Source organism: Platalea leucorodia (genome assembly GCF_965183815.1).
Source record: "Platalea leucorodia genome assembly, chromosome: Z".
Classification (NCBI taxonomy): Eukaryota; Metazoa; Chordata; class Aves; order Pelecaniformes; family Threskiornithidae; genus Platalea; species Platalea leucorodia.
Window position 1 is genome coordinate 11,865,895 of NC_138858.1, and position 26,899 is coordinate 11,892,793.

A 26,899-nucleotide genomic window follows, 5' to 3' on the forward strand; every position below is an offset into this window, starting at 1 on the left:
AAATGGTGAGTTCTTGTATTAGTGGCTGTTTGCACAACACTGCATTCAAGTGATCTTTGTGGAATAGAAACAAGCCACCTCTCCAAGTTGCTGAGTTGAGAGGCTGCTGAATCAGCTGAAAATAATAATGTCATGTTCTGCTCCTGGGAGGGCCTATAGGTCCTGTGGGGTTGTCCAGCCGAATGGTGCTTCAAAGTCTCAGACAAGTTATAGGTAACTGATCTACCATGTGTTTTCTAACACTGTTTTGTAGATGCTACCAGCAAAATTGTTGTGTTCTGCTTACAGTTTTTAATTCTATTTGTGCATCATGTAAGTAGGAAGACTATTAATAAAGGGAAGATGCATCTCTGTTTGTGAGTGACTACATGTACCTGTATCTACCTGCAGTTGCACTGGCATAAACTGAGCATCATGTTTTCACCAATTCCGAGAGGAATTCTCTCTGTTTATCCAGACTCGGCATGATTGTGCGGGGGAAAAGGAAATGTTTTTTGAGCTGCTGTTGGAAACAATGCTATTGCTAAATATAAGCAAGTAAAAACACGGTTTAAATGGGTTGTGCTGTAATTTTGTTTCCTGTTTTACCAATCCTGTTTATTTTCTTTTTTTCCTCTACAGAACAATTCAATTAAAACATCGAAATACAACTTCTTCACTTTCCTGCCTCTCAACCTGTTTGAACAGTTTCAGCGAATAGCCAATGCTTACTTTCTTTTCTTGCTGATTTTACAGGTATGAATTCACTGCACTGTTTCCAGCAGATTGCGTTGTCTGTTATCAAAGCCAGTCTATGTATTGATAGGTGTAATAAAGTGCAAGCTATATCACTGTTATGAATTAGCGTCTTAGTAAAACATTAAAGTAGATAGAAAGTAGGGCAGAAAAAAAAAGCAATTTCCTCTCGTACCTTTGGATATCAGGGTTTGAACTAAATGAAAAAAAAAAAAAATTACTTAAAGTTTTCAACAGATTGTGTACATTTTTCATACCCTGTCCTACTACCCCTTTGTGTCTACATCTGAGTTCTCCTGGCTGTCCTTAGATTTGCATTACTTATTCCTCCTGTAGTACAAAAGTCGTCTCTTATCCGTATGTTTAAAGGCAAATTCCATGGGCAGTCTCAAAGGAAACGGCAAGAAGAACAAATTTGTAACCGGTACTGTTTCCCTGGGAAGAAAGCAGTTAACATCAGGAAGGCTCAAGGCTGGAGCTAGTTTGCATAAAGCTGAATATTGCTGCTCCTTGCTCAGCAGGGTGAGGAAGGTGTCTAATATGGAGCGTGTCAGACACTGGCAACACTATTGAACCGTGTGGCTCAGAATGGCATTGAGTTGCACTTTGCCCATTGCCATTGGTAATACTACCGTCTGAAAGCTGAATGCGCCGGAGAAAGTGATATCAGGATTTCTGTCCCTTTTCACTTTGCTAGAATATGGATAAATGCAGAGTACTCTGTTGTTGCTGAGTCATACTGGAATACATGTTATCAAAAAAGGGTATAATTTTGATTATGTTTCAAGTATGATATTTTAAATTTCACCATTTCAGTGCACACGAGTTTGCAAAATTACCTTTTTCAAATGCTCTTTTTCAATTTCAGCTCAAAAAAGCACAGGGAAAATTTTGTTTTGCCTGTAGCAAACTACATATAATCTTCTTTGCTTATTTACAGGGAGTGAATTTGGGAAATTTCAGCCCACATATATTTTTCAAGAAACTAGTGAAAGTACCTTTTCAGCTAAGCTGACAGCACTGTTCCTGTGTTGTTGTACTGCACTCTAGCTGTTTGTCTATCAAATTCATAGTATTTCAAACTATTTGCCTTAAGTTATTCTGCTCTGTCTTTTGCTGAACCATCTAGGAGCAACTGTATATAAAAGCATACAGCTTTTTCTGCTACCTGCATGAAGGTAGGCTAAAGAGGGCAGCCATTAGCCTTTTACCTTTACATATTCCTCCATTTAGTTTTTGCTCTTTTCTGCCCACTCACTCCATCCCTATAGCACTGGGAGTATCTCTTCCTGCATCAGGAGTGGATGTGATGGGTAGGCTGTGGGGAGTCTGCCTCCCCTCTCCTTTGGCACAGCCCAGCGGGACATGCATATTCCCAGTTAGGTGAGAAGGTAGCAATTACGTGTCTCTGCAGCCTCCACAGCTGAGCAGGGCTGTGCTTGCCTCTAAAAATCATTCCTCCTGGCTGGATTTGGTGGTGCCTGTAGGATCTGGGTTGTGATAGAGCAGTGGAAGGAGCAATCTCAAAGAGCAGCTCTCCACTCTTAAGCAGCTGCTTTAGTGGCACAATGCACGTGGAGTTGACGCTGCCCAAATCCAATCTGGTGGACACAGTGATGCTGGTATCACATTGCTTCCATCATTCATGCTGTTCTTCTAGAGGAAGGGGAGAACTATGCTGGGGTGAGACATCCATCTCAGCATCACTGAAGGCATGACTGAGTCACCTTCAACTCTTGGGTCCTCTCACTATTAAAGATGTGGGAAACAAAAATGGCTCTGTTGATCTTGGAAGAGCAATGTCAGCCCTGGCAAGAGCTGTGTGTTGTTTATTGATACGAAGTTTACTTCAGCAAAATGTGAAGAGTTACTGAAACAAAAAATTGAAGCGTTTGAAGGCTCTGCACAGCAGGCCTTTCTCAGATAGCTCTGGGTCCCTCACAGCAGGCTTGCCCATGTCAGTGCCTCCAGAGAAATCCACTGGGGACTTTGCAGTCCTGATGTTATAAACAATAAGAAAGAGCAACCCACTGCACTTCCTGACAGCTCCATGTTTATGTCCTAAATTACAGCTTGTTTTGTAGGCAAAGCATGAGTTCCCTGGCTGTCCCACCTTTGTGGGGTCACATATAAGTGATAGAGCTGCATTTCTGTCTTTATTCTGTATTCAGATATCATAGAAAAATGTTATCTGCAGCTTCCACAGAAAACAGTGTTTTGTTTCCATCTGTCTGCTGAACTGGCAAGAAATTTCTCAACTCAGATCTTTTCTTCCTACAGCTGATTCCTCAGATTTCCTCGCTGGCCTGGTTTACAACGGTGGTGCCCCTAGTGCTGGTGCTGGCTGTATCAGGAGTCAAGGATGCCATCGATGATTTTGTAAGATCTGTATTGCTGACCTGTACTTTGGAGTTTGCCTGTGATTCTTCAGCACAATGACTAAAGCAAACCACTTAAAATAAACACAGCCAGTGGCCAGCAGTTGGAGAACTGGTCTGTGGCCAGGAAGGGGTCTGAGATTAGATCTCCAAATCTATGGTTCATTACCTAAAAAAGAGCTAGAATTTCCAAATTGCTGAGCAGCCCAGCAGCTCCACTGACTTTCTCTGAAACTGCTCAGCATGTCTGAAAATGTGGTCACTGATAGATATATCTGCACAGAAGTCTATTCTTAGGCTTCCACTTTGGAGAACTCATCCTCTGCCATCTAGCTGCAATGTGGGCAGAAACAACATTTGGTAGGAAGTAAGCATACAACATGTGTGTGATTGGTCAAACTTGTACAGCTTTGGCCAAAGTCTGCTCCCATCAGAGCTAATGGTCAAAGTCCTATTGACTTCACAGGGTGACATTAGAGCTGAGTTTAGTATCTCATTTTCTCTCATTATTGAATAATTTTGATGCTCCATGGAGACTGGGTGCAACTTTCCAAGTAGGCAGGTGAGGGGTGGCAAGGTGCTCTCCCAGGGAGCAATGCCAGGACATCTGTGGCCCCTTTCCATATCAGAGCAGGGGAACGGATTTCTCTGGGTGCTTAGCTTACAAAACTGTGAGGGGTAGGACCAACACCAGTTGAGTTAGGACTGTGCTAACTGACTTATAAAGCTCTACCCTCTTTCTTCCCTCCAAGAGCAAGCCCCGTGTTGCCTGTTGCTCTTTGCGGTCTAGTTATGCCCTATGTTACTAGTGTAAACATGGGCTAGACTGTGACTCAGTTGTGACTCTGATCTGCTTGACCCATTCAGCCAGCCAGGTGAAAACCTGAAATGTTAATGAACTGCCTACAGCTCTTGTGTGCTTGGTTTCCTGGAAATGCCTTTTAATGTACTGATCAAATTTTCAGAATCGACACAAAAGTGACAAACACGTCAACAACCGCCCCGTCCAGGTCCTGATCAATGGCATGTAAGTCCTTTTTCTTTTGTTGTAATTTTGACTAGGAAGAGCGTTTTATTAATAATAATTTTTTTCTGTGTGATTCCCAAGGATCACTAAACAATTTAAAATTGAATTGTCTTTCACACCCTTAGTTCACCACGCAGTTCTGGACTATGTGTCTGACTAATGAACCCAAGACACAACACCACAATCAGTGCAGACATTATGGCTGTAACCTTGCACTGACAAAAAGTAAACTCTTTCTGTTCCTGGATATATATACGTTTAAATAAGTGATACTGTGAGAGCATTGTATTATTGTACTCCTTACCCTAGAAGTAACAAGCAAGGCTATCTTCCCATGTCCATTTATGTTCCTAGCATTTATTTCTGCATGAAGCAAAACTAGGCATTCTCAACAAGTTAATTTAAATTAAGAAGCAGGAATAGCTTCCTCATACATGTCATAATACTTTGAGTGTGTGTAGCGCTTCTGACTTAGATGTACTCAAAACATTTCAGCTGTGTGTTTTGGACATTGTACTGCTATCACTGTTCTTTCCTGCAGAAAAAATAGCAGAGGCTTTGGCTTTTGTGGCAGACAGATGTGCTGTTTACTTGCGGCTCCATGGAGTCCAACTGTGCACAAGACACAGCTGTAGACAGCTGTGAAGTCTCTGGGGACTTTTTTTCCGTACTATAGATAGCAGTATGTTGTGTAAACTTCAACAGATGATCAAACAGTTAAAAATATAACTGGAAACTGAAGAAGAGGAACATACTTTTTGTGCTTTCAGCTAAGTAAACCAGTTTCTTAGTTTACTGTGTATTAGTTACTGTGTCTAGGAAACATACATTGAAATAGAAAATTTCTAATATTTTGCCTTTGTTCAAAAACTGGAAACCATAGGTCCTGCCCAACTCCAACGGGCACTGAAAAAGCAAGGCTGAGCTAAACTCAAGCTTGAATACTCAGTCCTGTTTTGATATAGCTCTCGATATTTCTCACCTCTAGATTTTGCATATACAGCTATTGTGACTTGGTTACATTGGTGCTTGCAATTTAGCTGACTGTCTGCATGCACATCTTGCTTAGCGCTGTGAAGGCCAGTGCAGACATGGGCTTAGCTAGGCACATGCACAGCGAAAGCACCTGCATTGACCTTCCTGAAGCCAGGCCCATGCAGAACCAGATTGGTTGCTCTGGCCCTTAATACCACTTAGAAAAACTAACACAACTGGCAATTCTCCCAGGTGTTTGGGAAGTCTGTTAGGGAAAGTAGAGTTTTTTTCTGAGACAATGTGACCCTTTGGGAGAAGGAAGGGACTAGTCAGTCCAGACAAAATGGTAGTGCACATGGATTGTGCTGCTATTGTGGGGCTTAGTCTCAACCCTGCATAGGTCACCCTGACCACTGTTACCACTTTTTTGTATTGTGGTGGTCCCTTAGCTTAGTATGGATCAGGCCACATCATGGTGGACCCTACTCCATCTTATCAACAGCCCAAGTCCTGATGTCACCTACAGTCTGGCTTCAGGAGCAGAGCCTAATATGGTACTTTCCCAAGTGGTGTTTGCTTTATGTGCCTACTTACTAGGAGTTTTCTTGCAGGTTAAAGGACGAAAAATGGATGAATGTCCAAGTGGGGGATATAATAAAACTAGAAAACAACAACTTTGTGACGGTGAGTACAGTTTCTCTCCATCCTGCTCACAGTTAGTCTCTGTAACTCCTCTTATCACTCACAAGTAAATGAGTCGATAGCGATGATAATTGCCTCAGAGACCTGCAGTGTGCAGAAACCACAAGTGGCATTGTAGTGTCATGCCCTCTGACCGTGTGAACTCATGCCAAGTCTATCTGTCTGTGTTCAGGCCGATCTACTGTTACTGTCAAGCAGCGAGCCACACAGCCTGACGTACATCGAGACAGCTGAGCTGGACGGGTAAGTGAGCTGGGCCCTCGGGTGCAATCACTGCTGCCAGTGCAAGGCCACATCTTATCTGGTTGACCCTGGGTACTGCAACCTTACCTGCAATAGCTTTTGTAGGAAGAGTTTCCCAATACATAGAATAAACTTTGGGTAGGTATCTTGAAAGTAACATCTTGTGGTGGATACTTTTGCCTCTGTCAGTGCAAATGTCATGTGAGGAGGGGACTTTTGTTTTTAGTGACAGTTCTTCTGACACTGAGAGTTAGTTTGAAATGCATTCTTGCAATATCTCAGGTCACTGGCAGAAGCTTTCTGTTTCTTATGTCTCCCTTAGTCTTTTCTCTTATCCAGGTTATCTGGGTGAGTTAATCACAATAACTCCAGTAATCTCCTTCAGACTGGTATGCCATAATCTTAATACATGCACACTGCAAAGGCTTCTAAATATTGCCCACTCCAGGGCACAACTGACCAGAAGTTGGAGGGCTGCAACTAATCTGTATTAATTGGAATAAACTGGATCTGACCTCATGTTTATGACCCAGTTTGCATTACCTTTTCTGCATTGCCTGCAGCGAGCATCAGCTTGAAGGACTAAGCAAGACCAGAGAGATCAAGAAATCATGTATCTCCCAATACCCTACTGACAGCCATCTGGACTTTCCTCGTCTGATTCTGCTGAAAATGAGCTTGTAGTTCCTGTACATGCAGGTGCTAGGAGGCCCTGAACAAATGCAGTGTTTCTTTGACATTGCATTTGAATCCTCCCAGCTAGCTAGTCCCAGGACTTGAGTACTCTTCAGGACCAGAATAGCATGGGAGAAGATCCAGAGCTCTCCTATGTGCTCATATACCTCAGGGTTCAGCATGGTATGAGTGGCAGGATACACAGTGAGCTGCTCAGGGAGCTGAGATGCCTGGTCTTGCACTTCGTAGTGAAAATGAGAAGACAGAGCCACCTCACTCTCTTTGGTACCGTAGTACCATGTCCCGAATTCCTCTGGCTTGCCTGTCTTTGCAGCTGAGAGAGATAACTACACCCTTTGGCCAAGTAAAAAAGGCCGATGATGGCATGGTTCATCAGATGTCTAATGAAGAAGACTGTCCTGAAGAACAGAAGTGACTTTCAGGGAGAGCTTTCAGTTCACATAGGACTTTCAGTTCACGTTTTTGTCTTGTGTTATTTGTTATAGTGAAACAAACCTGAAGGTGAAGCAGGCACTGACAGTGACTGCAGAGCTTGGAGAAGATCTTCAGAAACTGACAGAGTTCAATGGTGAGTCTGCATGGAAAATTCACTTCCCAGAGGATTTGCCCGAACACCAGAGCCCAGAGAGTGCCTGGGAGTCTTGTTTCTAGGCTGTTCCCTGCTCCATGCTAGGAGTCCTCTGGATGCAGAGGCAGGAAAACAGAATAGGTGCATTGCAGTCTGTACAACAGATATAAACAGCAAACATAGAGAAAGAGATCCCCCTTTACTTGTCTCGGTGCTGTACATGGCTATGACCTGAAACTGCATTGGTAGGAATTCTCCTTCTGGCTGCATGCTTTTCTTTAGCATCTGTCTGTAGATGTTGAGACTACCCACCTCAAACTTCAATACAAGAATTCACGTAATTGCACAGTGGAAACTGTTTTCCCAAAACTGCATGCTTAGTTCCGATCCCAAAATATGTTCACACTGCACTTGTACATGGATGCAGCAATGCTGATGCATTGATTACATTTATCTTCCGAGCAGCAGCACTTTCCAGATACCATGCAGACCTGAGGACTAACTGTACACACAGGACAGGTGACTACTTCCCAGCCTCAAGCCTTACCCTGCCAGCATTTCTCTCCTCTGTCGATGACACAATAAAGACTGCATTTTGAGATGTTTAAAGGCAAGCAGTGCAGATGTAGTTAACAGGCAATGTGTGCTTTCTTAGCACTGTTTTTTATACCAAATATAGATCAAATCGAATTGAATCAAATAAAATGGAACGGAATGGAACGGAATGGAACGGAATGGAACAGAACGGAACGGAACAGAACAGAACAGAACAGAACAGAACAGAACAGAACAGAACAGAATAGAATAGAATAGAATAGAATAGAATAGAATAGAATAGAATAGAATAGAATAGAATAGAATAGAATAGAATAGAATAGAATAGACTATTTCAGTTGGAAGGGACCTACAACGATCAGTCCAACTGCCTGACCAATTCAGGCTGACCAAAAGTTAAAGCATGTTGTTAAGGGCACTGTCCAAATGCCTCTTAAACACTGACAGGCTTGGGGCATCGACCGCCTCTCCAGGAAGCCTGTTCCAGTGTTTGACCACCCTCTCGGTAAAGAAATGCCTCCTAATGTCCAGTCTAAACCTCCCCTGGCACAGCTTTGAACCATTCCCACGCATCCTGTCACTGGATACCAGGGAATATATAGCAGCACATACACAGAAAGGAGCCAGCCCTGTCAAAAACAGAATTCTCCATGCTCACACATCATCTGTCTGCAGAGAGAGGATGGGGGAACAGACCAAGTGGTGTTAGTCACATTCTGCAGTGCCCTGCTGGCTTAGGTTCAAGGGCAGGATTAAGGGAAGAGTCGGTATGGAAAGGGGTGGAGTGAGTGCTGCTGTCCTTGGAATGTCTCAAGGACTGCAGCCTCTCAGGAAATATTTTTAGATAAAGAGGAAAAATATTTTTTAAAAAATTCTCTTAGAAATAACTAGATGATTCCAAGACAAATGGTGGGGATGTGGCAGAGAGTTAGCATAGCTGGGACTGTCTCTGGTAGAGTCATCCAAAGGTATGGGCTTTTCTTATGCTTTCTACACCGAGGTTTTATGAAATAGTGTGTGTCGTCTCAGCTGACAGCTCAGTACATCAGGATTTCTCTGAAGCAATGGCTGAGGTTCTGAGTGTTTTACGTCTTGAGAAATATGTTTTTACAGGTGCAGTTAGATGCTTTATGTTAATAGTCAGTGGCATACCTTAATTATTTTCCTGAAGATTTTTCCAGTGTGATTTTTCCACACTTTTCCAGTGTGTATCTATTTGTAAGCAAAATCTTCATCTTAAATAATTTTTAAAGCATTTCCTGTCTAATGCTTATCTAAGGATACCGCGTTCTTGAAACTGCATAATTAAAAAAATGTTTCCAAATATTCTGGAAAACTAAAACTTTTTAAATCAAATATTTATTTGTCCTTTAAATCTCTATTTTAGTTATATTGTAAATAAAAATGGCCTCTCCCCAGTACTTAAAATGAGTAAAATGTTTCCCAGCATGATTTATATTCGGCAGAGTACTGGGAAGAGTGCCTGGAATCAGACCCAACCTTGCATTTCCCCAGCAAACCTCTGTACAAGTATTTAAATATTTACGTAACTCTTTATCTAATTACTTCTTAAGGCAGGAAGAGAGGAAAGGGTTGAGCAGCTAATACAGGCACTCAGTGGTATGCTTAATATGAGTTATGATGTTTGTTGACATCGCGATGGTTCAGATAAGGAAGATGCTTGCAAAACGCTGAACTTTATTTGATTTGGGGAACTGGGAGATCAGAAAGGAAACAATACTTTTTGGTTACCTACTACCTATCACATGTAGGCTTGGCAATATTTAACTCTTTCAGGTGAAACGCATTCAGGTATCATCTTGCTGTTATTGGGAGGAGGAGACAGGAGGCACGGTGCCTTGCTGAGGTGTTTTCAGCTGCAGTTACTGGGGTCAGCACAGGTATATTGGATGAATCTCTAGAGCTTCTCACTTTTTTTGTGATCGGTCTAATTTGGATGAATCTCTTCTGATCTCAGAATCAGCATAACAGTAAACCAGATCAACCCACTTACTGGAAAGCAGATGTGGATTTTGACACACAAGGTGCTCACACGAGCATCGTCGCACAGCTGGCATGAGGAGAGGCACAGTCTTCCCGGTGACGGATCATGCCCTGGGTTTCGTTCACCAACGTCTCATTGTGCTGTGTTTCAGGTTGCACTGCAAAGCCTCTGTTTTCTTTGTGCTTTTCAAGGGGTTGCAAGGGCTGTAGTGAGACAGGTCTGGTTACTGTAGACTTTTAGAAATTATGGAGTACGGATCTGATTGGTTTTGGATTAACTAGACAATAAAATAGAAGATCAGCATAGTTGTTAGCATGAGCTCTAATGTCACACGAGTCACAGAATTTCCCAGTTGCTTCATCTTTCAAGTCTGATGATTTGTCTGCCCCAAAGTAGAGCTACTTTTCTATGAAAAGAACATCGATTCTTGATTTTAAAATTTGCAGTGGTGGAGACTACCACAATACTTAAAGCTGTACTTTTTTTCTGTACTTCTCTGGATTTTTCTTCCAATCTGTTGAGCTTGGTGTGTTTTGTCTGAGAACAGCTGGAAAAGCTGTATTCTCTGCAAATGCTAGTCCTTATGCAGATATTTGCAGCCTGTGATCAAAATAACTTTAATGTTCCTGCTGATTAACTGAACAGACTGAACTCTTGGATTCCCTTTCAATAAGGTGTATTGGTATTTTCCAGTTCTTCCCAATACATCCACAGGGCTCTGCTCTGAATCTTTATATATCGGGTGCAAATTTTGATTTAAATAATTTTTATACCAAAGTGTCCGTGTTTACAGTTTTGTGTAAACACATTTTATTATAAGAAATAAATATAAAGTGTGGAAATAGAAACAGGGTGTCCAATCACCTACAGTGTCAGCTGCATGGCTGAAGGTAGCAGTATCTTTTTTCATGTGCCACTGGGACTTAAGGTATAAAACAGATGAAATTAAGAACATTGAACAAAGAGACCTCACTTAATTACTCTCTTGCAGACTTCAGGCTATGATTTTCTCGCTTGGGCTCCTGCAGTTTTAAAGAAAATGGAACAGGAATTACACGAGGTCAGCACTTTTATCTAAAGTTATCCAGTGACATCCTACCACTACGAACTTGCTGTGGAAGGATTAAAAGTATGTTGCTGGTTCAACGTTTCTTCTTACCTGAATAAAAGGCATGGAAACTTTGTTTTGGACATCAGTAAATATAGGATATAGGATGGCAATGATAGGGTCAGGAGTGGACTGCAGCTATGGTGTGAAATACTCCCTGCCTGGGGAACAGCTGAGAATACAGTATTGACTGAGATATTTCTGGGCCAAGATCTCCCACCATCTTTTTGTTTTTACCTTCCTTTTACAGGTGAAGTCAGATGTGAGGCACCAAATAACAAACTGGATAAGTTCACAGGAACTCTTACTCTTCGAGGAGAGAAGTATGCCCTGGACAATGAGAAGATGTTGCTGAGAGGCTGTACAATTAGGAACACAGAATGGTGTTTTGGTCTCGTTATTTATGCCGGTAGGTAGAAAAAATGACATGGAAGTACCTCGCGCCCAGTATGCGCAAAGGAACCAAGAATTTTCCTCTTTGGAAAAATATGTTTCTACCAGGTACAAGAGCAAAAGCAAAACAATACATGAGATCCCTTGGCTTAACTCTAGGCTGGAAATGATGCATATTACAGGGGATTTTAATCTGAGATTTTTTTATAAGAGGAAATGGCTACGTTACAGCATCCAATTCCGTCTTGATTGAGTGCTTTAGTAAGCAGAATTAGTCTTTTATTTCAGAAATGCATGCAGCAAAGTACATGAGAGAAGTCTTGATCAATCAATAAGAAAGAATATAAGAATTAAATCTGTTTAAGAACTAAAGCAGGATTAAATCTGCCTTTACTGGCCCACACTGGGCCAATTGTAGTTTTTCTCTCACCAGGCTTGTTCAAAATTTTTCACTCTTAAGTGTATTTGATTAAAAATTCCACATCATTTCTATGTGATTTTAATCCATATTGGAATATCAAGGTCATCAATAATATTATGGAGACCATTAGATCTATGCTTTTTATGAGCACAGGCCTTCCATTGTTTCTATACTGCTGTAGACATGTGAGATGATGTATAACGTGTCATTAATAACAGAGCAGTATCAGGTATTCTGTGAAAAGTAATTAAACCTGAAAGGGAGGATTGACTCTTGAAAGAAGAGAGCAGGATCAAAATCCAGAATTAATGGCTCTATGTGACTCTCTCCATATAATCTAAGGCAAGTGACTTAACCTTCTTCTGCCTAAGTTTCCCACCAGCACTGTAAACTGTATGTACCTGCCTTCAAGAAAGCTGTGATGAGTATTTATACTGTAAAGCACAGTGGGGCCTCAGAAGGAATCAGCTTTAGAACAGCTAAGCTTTATTACTAAAATTCATGAATGTGTTTCATCTCCAGGGCCAGACACCAAACTAATGCAGAACAGTGGAAAAACAACTTTTAAACGGACCAGCATTGATCGGCTCATGAACGTCCTTGTGTTGGTGGTAAGTCTGATCAATGTGTCTTCATATCTTCAGATGTATTCATCATTTCCAGATGCTCCACCTCTTTGTCCACACAACTGAGGGAATATCAGAAGTGACTAATGATAAAAAGAAAAATTATATAATAATTTATTAGCAGCCTGAGCTCTGCAGCGCCTCTGCCAGCCCGTCTTGCAAACCAAGGCCATTACATTGATAGCATTAAGGACCTTTCTTCTGAGCTTTTCATTTGCTCTGCTCTGCATTTTTTTTTTTGTGAGAATCACTTTGAAGCCGCAAATGCCCTTTTTCCCCAGTAGTTTTGTCATTTTCTATTTAAATAAACATTAGCAGTTCTCTCTCTTCTTCCTGATTTCTTGGCATCTCTGGTCATATCTGCATAGGACTTGGTAAGCCAGTTTGTTAATTTACAGGATGCCAGCTTCTGACTTAACACGTTAGGGTAAAATACTAGACATGGTCTCATTAATACTCGGAAACGGGTGTTTTTAGCATCTGGGAAACTTGAGAACACTAATCTTATATAGCAGACACTCTCCTCAAATTAGGAAACAGATTTGATTTGAGGTTTAAGCTTGTCAGTGGTTTTAACAAATGGCAAACACTTCCAGGCAGAGGTAGCGATTCTTTTACAGAGACTCTCCCAAGATGTTACTGCTTGAGTTCAAAACCGCTCAGGGAAGGGACTATATTTGTTGTTACTGCCAGTCTGCAGGGACATACACTCTCACACTGCTTTACTCAATGTTGCTTGAAGACAAGTTCTTTAGTTTCAGGCTTTTATTTTCCTTTGGATGCGAGTTTTTCATGCTTTTTCATGCATGCTGCACCACCTTCAGTTTATGACCCTGGGAAGGTCTGGCCACTCCTGTGGTCACCTCTTCCCAGCAGTGCCCACTGTTCCCTCTTCTTCCCTCCTGCCCTTGCTCTCCAGTCCAACCTGAGAGCCAGGCTGGGGTCAGGATCCATCCCCCGGTGCTGGAGCAAGCCCTAGAGAAGGCATCCCACAGCAGCCTGCCCATCACAGCAAAGCTGCCCTGAGCTCATACTGCCTTGCGTGACTTCATGCCTCCTCGGCACTGGGGCTTATACTACAAACATCTCCAAAACTGTCCCACTCTCCAACCTTGCCACTTCATCCCAGTCCCTGCCCTCCTGCTCTTTTTTGAGGATCTCAAAAGCTCCTTAGTTGGGCCCAGGGATGGGAGATGTTACAGAGCAGGTTGTGCTTCTGTGAGACTGAAATAGTACCAAAGTAGCAGCGGTTAGCCTGACTCCCAGAGCTGTGAAGCAGCGTTCTGAATATCTGCATGTGTGTATTTTGCTGTAAAGCACTGCCACAGCACAGAGAGCCACTCCAGGGTCATCTTCAAGCCCCTTTGAGTCCTTGCTCCATGTACAGTAAGGACATGCCCTTGACTTTAGTAAACTTACAGCAATCTCCGCCAAGTGAAAATTTTGATTACCGTCATCAGCTTGTTTTCCTTAGTGTTTTCTTCCCTCACACTTAAAGGGACAGCAAATTCAAGCAAGTTTTGGGCATCTCACATTCAAAATTTTGCAAGCATTAGAAAAACTTTACATTTTCTGAGGTGTTCTGCTATGCTATAGCTGGAATGGGTGAGAGGCTGTGGGGTAGAGCTGTGGGGGATACACAGGGCACGGAAACGGAGCAGAGAAAAACTGAATAGGGAACTCAGCGTTCAACTAAGGTTTGCCAAATCTCCTTTCACAAGTCAAGGGTCCCACCCAGAGCTTTCAGTCTGTTTGGCCTCTCTTCATGAACGAGATGAATTTACCTCCTGGCTCCGTTTTAAAAAGCTGAGCAAGTTGCAGTTGATTGCATCAGCCTCTGCCTGGGTTCTTGGGCGCTGATGGAGCCAAGGGTGTGTTTTTCTCCTTCACACATTTTTAAGGCACCTAACATTTTGGTGTCTAAGTAAAGCTCTGTCCTACCCTAAGCACCAGACTCTTTGCACACCCAAGGGGATGTGGCATCAGGTCCTTCCAGCTCACTGGGTGGTCGAAGGTTACAAAGCGCGGTCATAAAAAGAGGTAGTATATTGCGCTCTTGAGTTTGGAAATACAAAGCAGCCACAGCTTGCTATAAATAGTTCATTTTAAGTGTAATGAAACTTGTTCCATGTTAAAACTGGCAAAGCTATTTTGTGTTTAATTGTCCATAAAACTTCCAGGCACAAAGCAGTGTTTAAGCAGGGCTCGCCTGGTTAAATGATGCCCTGGTCTGTCCCAACAAGGGTTAATAAGGAGTGAGCCTTTCCAGATGGCAACCACAGCTGTTTTTTTTTCATGTTTGTGAGTGTTTCTTGGGGATCCGAGAGAGAAGTGAATGTTCCTTCACTGGGGACGCACCTGCCAGCTCCAGGAATGCTTTTTCCTCCAAATCTTGCTTTTTAGCAAGTTTGGGGAAGCACGTTTTCAGAGAAATAGGGCTGTCACCTTTATCTCTTAAACAACTTAATGCTTCAAATCCTGGAGCAGAACTCAAAGTGCCAATAAAGAAACCAAGACAGTTTGAATTCACAGTCCGACAGGAAATGTTTGTCAAACATCACCTCCCCTGTACAAAAGTCCTACTCAGTCCTGCAGAAGATGTCTCACAGGCAATGCATGGACAGGACGCAGAGAGGGAGGATATTCATGCTGGGAAGACACATAAGCATGCACAAGCCTATGATCAGGGGTTTTTTCACATCCTTCTCTTGCAGAGCTGTGGTTACGATTACAACACCCTGCACACAGTTTTTTCTCTGCACAGAAGTTAATCTCCGGGGCCGCCGTTAATGGTTTGTTTTTTTGCATTTGTCTAAAAGCAAACAGCATGTTAGTGAACTTTCTGTAAGCATGAGTATTGCACACAAGTTGAGCTGCTAGGGACCAGACCATTGACGTGCAAAATGCACACGAAGCAAAATGTACATAAAGCAAGTGCAGTCATAGACAAGAGCTGGTGTGATATGGGAAAGTTCGGCTGCTCTCTTGCCCCATGTGTATTTCTGTTGCTGAATCATATGTTGAATTTCCTACACAGGTTGTGATATTCTACAAACTGGCAATTTTTAACTCTGAGACAGCGAGGAATCATTCAGGGTACAGTGATAAGATAACTAATTAATTAATTATAGTGATAATTTCTTTTATAACAGACAAGGTCTGCAGAGAGAAGTAATATCTTTGACTTGACCAACAGAAATATCTATAAAAATAGACAGGCTTGTCTATTTTCTCCGTCTATGTCTATTGGTTTAATAAAGGACATATTACCTGTCCCTGGGTCATGCCTCTCATATATCCTTAAGTCCTGATGATTACAACAGCACAAACTGAAGTCTGTTTTGACCGCTCATCAGAGAGGTTTAAAAACACTGCACCCCCATTCCTTACTAGCTAGCAATACTGTCTCCATTTCACAACTGGAGTAATTTATTAGGCTTCCCACAATTAAATAGAAAAGCTACTACTGATGTAGGAAATAAATGTGTTCCCTGAAACTCAGCCCAGCACCTTTATTTACTGTGGCCCCCTTTTAGCAGCTTCTTGGTATTAAAATTCAAGTTGGACATATGTGAACTTTTCATCAAGTGATTCAAATCACTCCATAAAAGTATCCTTTCTCCTCTCATAGATTACCTCAGCAATACAACTATCAGCTTCACCAGCAGTGTTTCTATGTTTGTGCCTCAATTATTGTTTTTTAAAAAGGTTGATTACTGTTGTAATGTGATTGTTACTGGGTGGCCTTATACATAATGGCCTAAATTACTGATATTTCCTCCCTAATGACCATACTTGCAAGAGATAATTTTTAATTGCTCTTTATGCAGCCTGATGATTCCATATCTTCACATCTTCATGAGGATGTTGGTTGTTTTAAGTCAAATATTTGGAGAAGTCCATATCAACAGAAATGGTTTTATTATCATTTGTCCAGGAATTATGTCAAGCTAACTTCACTTTATCTTTCCCTTGATGACCATTTCTACCTTTCAAATACTGGAACTGTATTAGCAGATTTTCAGTATGGTAGAGCTTCCCAGTTTTCAAAGCATTGTTAAAAATTAACCTTACCAGTTAAGAGAATTTCTCAGCTAGTTCCTCTAAGCTTTCATCTTTAAATTACCTGGGCCCACTGGATTGAAAATGCTTATTATTAGCAGATAGAGCCACATAGTGTTCCTTATCACAGAAGGTAATCTGTCTTTTCCATCTGCTACATCATATGGGATAGATACCTCCTTCTGCTTCCTTCCTCCTTCATTCTTGGAGGACTGTCTGTTGAACATGTCTGCTTTTTCCACACCTGTTTATGAGTTTACTGCTTTCTTTTCTTGATATTTTATATGACTATTAGATATTCATAGTTCTATAATTGCTTGCAATTTATATTAATTTCTATTAACTTCCCTTCTTCCCCTTCTTTTTGTATTTTTTTCCAAATAATTGTATTGCTATGTTTTTGTCTTCTTTTAATCAAAAATATCTTAAGACCTCGGTAATGTCTTTGTGTCTATTAAATGGTGCTCTTGAGCAAGTCCCAGTTTTCACTAAGGTGTCCCACTTTAAAATTCTCTTCCCAGTTACTCTCCCCCTGGTTGCTTTAGGCTTCAGGAAATAGGCTTCTGTAAAGTCCAAGGATACATATCACTGATTATTGTTGCTTTCTGTTTGCTCAAAGGAAATGTAATCAGATTGTGATGGCAGATACCAAGGCAACCATTAGTTCTGAGTCAGTGATTAACTCCTTCAGCCATCAGAATGACATGCAGTGCTGAATTCCAACCTGCACAGTGCTGGATTTTCTGTGTTACAAATTATCTTTAGTAGTTTTTCAGAAATGGTGAGGAAAACTATGATACATCCAGCAAATGGTCAGGTAAAGTCCTCCAGGCAGTTTCTATTCCCAAGACTGCAGCCAGATGTTTGAGGACCTGCAGCTCAACTCACCTCTAATGAGATTTGATGTTCTGCAGCCAGCTGGCCATGAGCACCCTGGTTTAGGTGTCTGCTTGGGACTTAAATCCCCAGCTTTTTGAGGTCTTGTGATTCCAAATTGCCGGACTCTGCACTGTGTAATTTTGCCCGTGAGGTAAAAGTGTCATAACTTTGCTGGTTTTCCTCCTTCACCCCTAGGAACATTTTCCTGTTATTCAGGCTGTCCAACTCAATCTCATTAAGGTCTTCTGATCAACCTGTACATAATAAATTCCTTGTTTCTAAAATGCAATATTTTGGGGTTTTTTTGCAGATCTTTGCATTTTTAGCACTGATGTGTCTTATCCTAGCCATTGGAAATGGCATCTGGGAGTATGATAAGGGCTACTACTTCCAAGTCTATCTGCCCTGGGCAGAAGGCATCAACTCTGCCTCCTACTCGGCCTTCCTCATGTTCTGGTCATACGTGATCATTCTAAACACGGTGGTGCCAATTTCACTCTATGTCAGGTACGTGCCAGAAGCTCCTTTCATGTTTCATCTTAGGAGAGGTTTAGCTGTTGCCTTAGCTGGGAGCAGCATTTTCCCTAGACACAAATGCAACCCCATTGTGCACAATAGCACACAACCCCCGCGATGCTCTTCTTATTTCTCCTGCCTTCGGAGGTCTTCATCAGTGTTGGAGTGGGGACAGTGGTGAGCCCTGGAAGAGGATAGGATGATTTTGCAGTTAAAGGGGAGGTGTAAGCATAGGATGGTATAGGGGTGAGGCTGGAAGCCTGCTACAGTTAGTCTTGCTCTCTCCCACTTGCACTGCCCATCAAACAAGTGAATGGCGTGTTCTTTGAGGTGGCTGTAGGGCTCATGTGAGGAGTGGATTGCCAGGTAAGTAGGTGTAATCAGGTTGAGGATCCATAGTACTCAGTGCTATATGAGCAGAGTGAATGTCGCCACTTCCCAGAGGATGTAGTGCTATGTTGCTTATTGCAGATAGGCAAGCAGGGGTAAAGAGTAGGCAATGTGTCCGTGATGCTCTCAAAACCTTGAGGCTGGGGTATAGACTGACTAGGCCTGTATAGTTTATCATTGCACTTAACTCTTCGGACAGCTTTGCTGAGACTCTCTTTTGTGTTGGTAAATATGAGGAATTAAACCCATTCCTGTCCAGTATGTCACACCAGCAGCAAAGTGGAAATTCATGTTCTCTGTGAGCTGATATGGCTCCTTGGTTATATTGAATTACACAATGACTCGATTGTTGTGGAGGTCTGGGTTGTTTTAGCCGTGGCTGTGCTCATCCCCTGGCACCGGCTCAGCCCAGCCCAGGACGCTGCTGGAAACTATCCCCATCTGAGCACTACTCCCGAAACTGCACCAAGTGAAACCCACTGCTCCTGCCTCGCTTTTCAGTCTGAAAACTTCTGAAACTTTTCAAATACATTTGTAATATGTTGTTTTATAAATAAAAGAAAGGAATTTGCTATAAACCCAACAGATCATTTCAGCAGGACTTGCTTCAGCATTACTTACTACAGGCCATTTAAGGACAACCTGATGAGTACACCCTGTCATTACCTTCAAAGTTGTCTTCTAATTGCAATTGCTAATGGTGGTGCTGAAGATAAAGATCTTGTCCCTTAAACTAATGAATATTCCACCACCTTCTCTTTCTGTTTCACCAGTGTAGAGATTATACGCTTGGGTAACAGTTTCTACATTGACTGGGACCGTAAAATGTATTATCCGTTGAATGACACACCGGCTCAGGCCCGTACCACTACACTCAATGAAGAGCTGGGGCAGATCAAGTACATCTTCTCAGACAAAACAGGAACTCTCACTCAGAATATCATGTGTTTCAACAAGTGCTCCATCAACGGCAAATCCTACGGTATGTTACCTATTTGTCTTATTCTCCGAGTTTTATTCCATTGTATGCCTCTTGGTCCACAGGGACTAAATAGGATATCCAGAAGACAGTGCCTTGTAAGAACCTGCAGGGATCAAGTGGAGGGCTGCCCAGCAGGGATGTCTGGACAGCCCTGATTGCATCATTTGCATATCTTAGTATCATTTTCCTGTTCCTTGTTTCCCCTTTTTGCCACCCTTTTACCTCCCTTTTTCTGCCCCAGTTTCATCCCAACTAAAGAACCTGCACCTTATTACTTTTTCGTCATTGGTCCCCATTTTACTACATCTGTACTCAAGTTTGTTTTTTTCTGATATTACTACCTAGGTAATCTCAGCCTTTTATGGTATTATTGACATGTTTACCCAGGTATTGCTAACCCCACAAAACATAACACATAACGCACATCATAACTAACTCCCTCTTAACCTCTTAACCACTTGTGAAATCAGCCATCACTCATGAGGTTATCTGCAAGTTTTGTCAGCTTCTCACACTGTTATCTCTCACATTCAGCAATTTCTCATGTCATGAGCAGCGGTTTTCCGCATCCTGTTCAAGTAGCTGAACCTTCAGTCGGCACTTAGTCAATGGCCTAGTCATTTGTCTTTAGCCCTGACATAATTCACCTACCAGCAGAGAGAAAAGTTTGTAGGGAGTTGGAAAAAACTGGAAACAAAAGTTGTTAGCTCTGCTAGATCCTAACAGTCATTGACTTAAAAGGCTCGTTCCTTGTATGGCCCCGGGCAGTTTTCTTCACACTGCTCAAGAGGTGCTAACAATTCACAGACTGACTAATTGATTAACACCATTAGATTCCCCCAGAGAAACTAGTCATCGATTGATGCTTGTTTTGCCTGCTGATGGACTAGTGTGCCAGAAAGCTTGTCTTTTTTTCCTCCATGCTATCAGCTGGCCTAATAAAAGAAGTTATTTCTTCCTATATATCTTGTTTTGTGTATATTTGGAGACCACCATATCTCAAACAGTGCTACTATGCTAGCCAACGTTAGTGCTGCTAAACAGTTTGAAAAATATTCAGTCTGTTCATTCATGTGTGCTTAGTTGACTTTTCCAAAGTGGATGTCACCACTAACATAGATATAGGGTGTGGGTTCAAGAAATGAATGGGAAATATGCAGAAAGAAGGCAGACAGTCTATTGCCTACAGTTTTCTAAATGCTTAGCTTCTTCCTAGGAATGTGCTTCTTTGGATTTGCTGCTCAGGGGCATTTGGGAAAGCCATGCCAGAAAGGATGAATTAGTTCTGCTGCCAGGGAAGGTACTCCAAAGGCTTAAGCGTCCCATTGGGAAGGAGGTGTCCAAAAGCCTCTCAGTTACAGTTTCCAGGGGATCAGCTGATGTGCAGTTCTCAGGAGAGATGACTTCTGAGTTTCTTCTACACCCTCAGCCCTTTTGTGAGGGAGCACCAGTACCTGCAATTGACTTTGGTCACAGTTGAGGTTGCTGGTGCAGATATGGATCTATCATTCATGTAATTCACTGTATTTCAATCTTATTTCAATGAAGTGTTGAATCTGACTGGGCTGGGCACAGTCCAGACCTTCCAAGTGAAATTTTTCTTCAGGAAGAAGAAGTTTCAATAGTGTTTCCTGGAGATGAGATGTCTTCCATTTCTGTGGCCAGATCATCAGTTCAGGGGAAATGAATAGAGCAGCCTTGCTACCTAGATGTGGGAAGAATGGGCTTTGAGAACTCCTTCTCTATGGTTGTCCTGGGACTGCTGCAAACCCAATACAATCCAGGAGCTGGATTTTGTCTCACATTCCAAAGGGAAAGTACAAGAGAAGTCATCCCCTGAAAGCACCTTTGTTTCCTACCTAGCACTACATCCTATCTGGATTCAGCTTGAGCCATTCTTCTTTACCCAAATGCTCATCATTTTTATGGTAACTGCTTTGTGTTTCAAGCATCTGTCAGTCTCTGAATTTTGTCATGGATTAACATAGAAACTGATGGATATGAATCATTAGTCTCCAGTGCCCATGTCAAGATATTTATGCTTACAGAAACTTTTTTATTAGATACTAGCTTCAAAACACTTTAACCTATTTTTGTGGCAGCGAAGCTCAGAGACTACACTTACCAGGAGTTTGTGGCTATAACCTCAGTCTTTCTTGCTTGCAGGTGATGTGTATGATATGTCTGGGCAAAGGATAGAAATAAGTGAGGTAAGTGCTCAATTGCTACTTGCACTTTCAGTGAATCTGCCTGCCTAAGTGCTAGTGAACACAACCCACCCAGGCATAGCTCATGCTCTTGACCCTGACAACAGGGATGTGTGTCCTTGTGGATGTCAGAGGATTGCCAGACTTGCATTCCCTTCCAGTAAGCCTGGTTTAAACCTGCAGTTCGAGTAGCCTGAGTGCCCACTGTTCGCTCAGCTTCACATGACATCCTAGTGCATGCACAGCTCTCTTGAATACTTGACCATTGATGTTTGTTGGAAACTTGTACATTGGTGAATTTTATTATCCACAGCAGTTAATTAAAGCTTTAGTGGGGAATCAGTGAGTGAGTTCATATTGATAACAAGGTCACTGTCAAATTCCCCTAATGTCTGGACATTGGAAAGTGTGAAAATGGGTGACTTCTCCATTTCTTTCTAGCCTCTGCTTGCTGGCACAAACCCACATGTCTTGGATTTCTAAAATGTCTGAAAACTGCATGCAGTAATCCAAGTAACAAATGGCAAGATGATGATGAAAATCCCACTCCTCGTTCCAATGATTCATTTCCAGGCCATTTAAAACTTAAATTAACCCCTGAAATTGGCTATTTGTGCCGAGTGCTGTGCCTCCAGACTGCTCTCACTCAGGCAGCAGAATGCAAAGGGCTGACTTGCTTGGGGACACATGCTGGTCTCCTGCCAACTGGCTGCCCGGCAGCTCTTCCTGCCCGTGATACTCGCCGGAGCAGAGTCCTGCTGCCCACACATCCACCGTGTTGTAGTGCCTGGATCTTGCTGCACAGATGAGTGTGTGCGCGGGGTGGGTCTGTGCTCTTGCAGTAAGTGCTAAATGTCAGCTTGCAGAGGTCAAAAGGATGACTCCCATCCTGGAAACTCTGAGCTCATCGGGGATGGGGTGGGAGTCACAATCGTCCTGGGCAGGCTCGGCAGTGCATTCCTCCATGACACATCATGCTGTGAGCTTCTGGCCATTTTTCCAGTATGTTCCCCTCTGCTTGAGGCTCCTTGTTTTTAGACAAAACGAGCAGTGGCTGTGGAGTTGAACCTTTACATCACTTGTCTGTCCTCTTTTTTCCATATCAGGATTTTTTTTGTGCTTTGGGACAATAGGGTGGAGAATGTAGCCTTTTGAATTGTTTTAAATTGGGCTTCCACATTCCCCTGTCACAGGCAGCCATTGACATCAGGAGCATGATGCCTCCAAGCAGGCACATGTTGAGGGCAGGCATTTCTTTGCTACAGAAATCCTTTGGCAGGGATCCTGTAGAAGCATTTGCTGTTGTACAAAGAGGCATCTTTAGCTAATCAGGTTCTCAGCTTGAGTGCTGCTCTGAAAAGCACGTCAAGTGCCTGTCCTCTCCTGTGATTCAGTAGCTCTCATGACCTCTATCTTACTGAGATTCACCAGTCTCTGTCATGAACAGCCCCGCAGGAGAGGGCCCTTTGCAAATGTAAGCAAGATAGAGGGGCTGTGATGGGCAGGCACGGGTGTACAGGCATATGAGAGCTCCACAAATAACACCGAGCCATGTTTTTGCAGAACACAGAGAAGGTTGATTTCTCATACAACCCGTTAGCTGACCCAAAGTTTGCCTTCTACGACCATAGCCTGGTTGAAGCTGTGAAGCTAAGTGATGTCCCGACGCACAGGTTCTTCCGGCTGCTCTCACTTTGTCACACAGTGATGCCAGAAGAAAAGAAGGAAGGTGAGGACTGTTGAAGGCACCAGACTGAGTGGTTATGTTCACCCTGCACCACAGTATGTCTTCTCTCCACAGAACCTGTTATTGGTCCTTTTGGCTCCCTGGTGATTTTCTGTAGTATATGGCTACACATAAATCAATGTCACTGGAGATGCCACATGGGAAGAAAAAGGACCAGGGCCTTCACTCCCTGTGTGTTCCTGTGGTGGAGCTGACACTACTGCAAACACCACATCTCTGGAGTGCGGAAATTGCAGGTGCCACAGCATCCCTGAGGTGGCAGATGGCTTCCCCCACTCTTTCTCTACTCTGCACCAAGTCCCATAAAGCAAAGAGCACAGAGCACCTTCCCACTGGAGACTCATTAGCTCCACTCACCCAGTGTTCCCGCAGGTACTGGGTCAGTCTCCTCAAATCCCAGACAGGGTGAAAACTGTGCTTTAAAGGCTAGAACCATTAATTGACACATATAAGCTGAAACCACTGATGAGAAAAATACATGCAGATGTAACTAGACAGGGTTAAACCCAAGGAAGTTGTCCTCTCAGTGAGATCTGTTGGACTCCAAAGAGAGTGATAAAAGACCCCAAAAGAGTCTAGGAGGCCTCTTCCACTGACCTGGAGGATGGGTTAATGGGACTTGATGGAGATGTGTGGACATAAGGCGCTTTTTAGTGCTGCACCTTCTGGGGCTAGACAGAAAAGCAAAGGGTTAACTGCTATATAATGTCTTTGATTTTGTATTTGTTTAGCCTCAGAAACAAGGCAGAAGCCACATTACTTTTTTTTTCTTGCGTGTCAGGTAACTTGGTATATCAGGCCCAATCTCCTGACGAGGGAGCCCTCGTCACTGCTGCCAGAAACTTTGGATTTGTGTTCCGGGCTCGCACACCGGAGACCATCACCGTCGTGGAAATGGGAGAAACAAAAATCTACAAACTTCTGGCTATTCTTGATTTCAACAACGTTCGCAAGCGCATGTCTGTTATCGGTATGTTCCCGTTGCTCCCTTCTTTCCTTCCTGACTTTTTAGGCTCTCAAGTTGGCCCTCATTCTGCTGTGATACCTTTTCCTAGGAGACCTCCTTTGCAATGCTTTCTGAGTAACATTTACTCCTGAGTGCTTGAGATGGACTGCCTTGACTTTCCAATTACATAGCAACAGTGCTAGCTAAATACTTAACTTAGGCAGGTGGGAGAACATCTTAACATCTGGACCACAATGATGGAGCAGCCTCCTGAAGGCACTAACTTTTTTATATATCTTACTTCCCTCATGACAATGCAGGAAAGGCCGTCCTAATCAACATTAAAATTAGCAGCAAAATCTGAGAAAGTGGGAAAGGACAAAGCAAGGATAATTTGAGAAGCCCACTTTCCTGAGAGAAAAATGGAGAAATGATTCAGGAAACTTCATGTAGCCTTTATTAACCCTTCAACAACCTCAGATATTTCAAGAATTGGAATATCATAACTGTAGCAAGAGATTGGTAGTGCCTTTACTGGTAGGAGCAATAAGAACAGGAGGACCAGTTCCCCAAGAACAAATTGTTCTTGACTTCTGAATTCAGATGTCCTGCCTGAAGTGCTGCCTGTGGGAACCACGTAGTGCAACAGAGCATCTGCTCAGACCAATGCAATCTGGGTACAGTTGCCTGTGCTGCTACCACTGAGGTGGAGAGTAGTTGCATTATCTTCTTTTCTAAGCAAAGCTTGTCTTAATTCCTGGGAGTCTCCCAAAACTTGGTGGAGTTCAGACACCTCTAAAAACCTTTCTTTGTTTTGATGCAAGTGCTGTGAATCCCAAGTGCTTCAGTCTGGGATTTGTAGCATTTCTTTTTCTCTTCCTCATAGTGCGGAGTCCAGAAGGTGACTTGACTTTGTACTGCAAGGGGGCTGACACCATTCTTTATGAACTGCTTCATTCATCCTGCGACTCTCTCAAAGAGGAGACTACAGAACACCTGAATGTAAGTGTTTCCTTCTGCACAACATCTCCGCATTTGATGGTTTTCTTTTCTCCAGGTGTGGCAATGTACTTTGTATTGAAACAAAAAACAGATTTCAGAAGCAGCACCCAAGCTCTAGTTTTTTAACTGTTTGTTGTTTTTTTTTATTTTATTTTGTTTTGTTATTTTTGTGGGCAATGGAGAGGGAAGTTAATTTTTAAAGCCTTAGGTCTCAAATAAGTTGCCTAAGCATGGGCACCAGGTGCCATTTTAACTGCTCTAGGATATCCAGGACATCCAGAGACGGATGGCAAATACAATGCAGGACATTCAGAAGACCTGTATTCCTCTGCAGTAGGAGCTGGAAGCCAGGCAGGATAGGTGAAACACCTGAAATGGCACATCACAGCTGTGTTTTGGCAACTAAATTCCATCCAAGTCTGCTGTTACCCTACAACGCATGCACCTGATGCACTCAAGCATGCCTTGGATCGGAATAACTAAGGTGATCAGTAAAGGGCCACAGAGCTGTTTACCTTGTTGAATACAATTCAGATCTGCAGTGATTGCAATCTGAGAGGTGTCAGTCAGAAGGGACCGGGCAGGCGCTGGGACATACCTCCCCTTCTTCCAGATCATATAGGGGCATACTCACTGGGCAGCAAGGAAAATGTGTCACTTTTACTTAAACTTGCGGGCTTTTATATTGTTGATGGTGGGCACTGGGAGGTGGTTACTCACACAAGTGGATGTTTTGGCCAATATTTACTCCCCCTTGTGGTGCCAGATCCTGCTGGTACAGTGCAGAGCACACGATAACAGAAAGTTTTACCAGAGGGGTTGTGCAGTAGCACAAGCGTCTCTGCTCCCTGCCTGGGCGAGCCAGAGAAAGTTGCTGGTGAAGGAGAGGGCAAAGCAGAGCTGTGTATGTAGCCTGTTCCTGATCCACCTTTACTTCAAGCCTGGGGGAACACCTCTGTTCTCACAAAGGGATCTCTGTTATTCCACCAAACAGAGAGCCATACCATCAATCATACATCTGCAGAAAGCTCAGTTACAAGGAATTGCTGAGATGTCATGACTGACTGTGCTCATGCTGTGCATTTCAGCCAGCATTTGTACCCTAAAAGTGTTGAGCCCAGGTCCAAAATTCAAGGCTGTGTTCAGTATTTATTCAGGTCTCACTATTCTAAACCATAAGTTGAGAAATACAAACTTGGGAAACAACTGCCTGGTTTACGTAAAGATTTAGAGCCAGAAAGTAGGAAAGCTCTTTTAAGTTTGTTCTTTGTAAGGACTGTGGATGGCAATGATAAAGTGGTCTGGAACTAGTTTTTAAAAAGTACCCCAAGGTTTGTGGTCTCAGTTGTGATTTTTTCACCTTTCCTCTGCAGACGTTAGGCAAGAAGCTTTCACAAATAGCCATTTTCTTTCCGAGGGTCCTTTGTCAGCCCAGGTGAGCAGACTGTTCCTGTTTTACCTATTCTGCCTCACCACTGTCTCACAGGAGTTCGCTGGTGAAGGTCTGAGGACACTTGTGGTGGCCTATAAAAACCTGGACGAAGACTACTTTCAGGACTGGATCAGGCGTCACCATGAAGCAAGCACTGCCTTGGAAGGACGGGAAGATAAATTGTCAGAGTTATATGAAGAGATTGAAAAAGACCTAATGGTTGGTGTTTCAGGGAATCTGGGCCAAGCTCCGGGGGAGGCAGCGAGGATGGTGGTTTGTCAATAAACAGCTCAGTATGACTTCA

At 42.8% G+C, this 26,899-nt stretch overlaps 1 protein-coding gene across 1 annotated transcript in view; it reads left to right on the forward strand.

Moving 5' to 3' along the window:
• The window catches only part of LOC309602424 (phospholipid-transporting ATPase ID-like), a 68,591-nt gene that overhangs the window by 21,325 nt on the left and 20,367 nt on the right, over positions 1-26,899 (forward strand). The window contains exons 3-17 of the mRNA XM_082335994.1: positions 622-735; positions 3,016-3,114; positions 4,079-4,140; positions 5,727-5,799; positions 5,990-6,060; positions 7,242-7,324; positions 11,243-11,401; positions 12,329-12,417; positions 17,684-17,880; positions 19,053-19,261; positions 21,428-21,471; positions 23,032-23,197; positions 23,997-24,185; positions 25,048-25,163; positions 26,650-26,814. Of these exons, the coding sequence (XP_082192120.1) occupies positions 622-735; positions 3,016-3,114; positions 4,079-4,140; positions 5,727-5,799; positions 5,990-6,060; positions 7,242-7,324; positions 11,243-11,401; positions 12,329-12,417; positions 17,684-17,880; positions 19,053-19,261; positions 21,428-21,471; positions 23,032-23,197; positions 23,997-24,185; positions 25,048-25,163; positions 26,650-26,814 (1,836 nt within the window). The remainder of the gene's footprint in view (positions 1-621; positions 736-3,015; positions 3,115-4,078; positions 4,141-5,726; positions 5,800-5,989; positions 6,061-7,241; positions 7,325-11,242; positions 11,402-12,328; positions 12,418-17,683; positions 17,881-19,052; positions 19,262-21,427; positions 21,472-23,031; positions 23,198-23,996; positions 24,186-25,047; positions 25,164-26,649; positions 26,815-26,899) is intronic.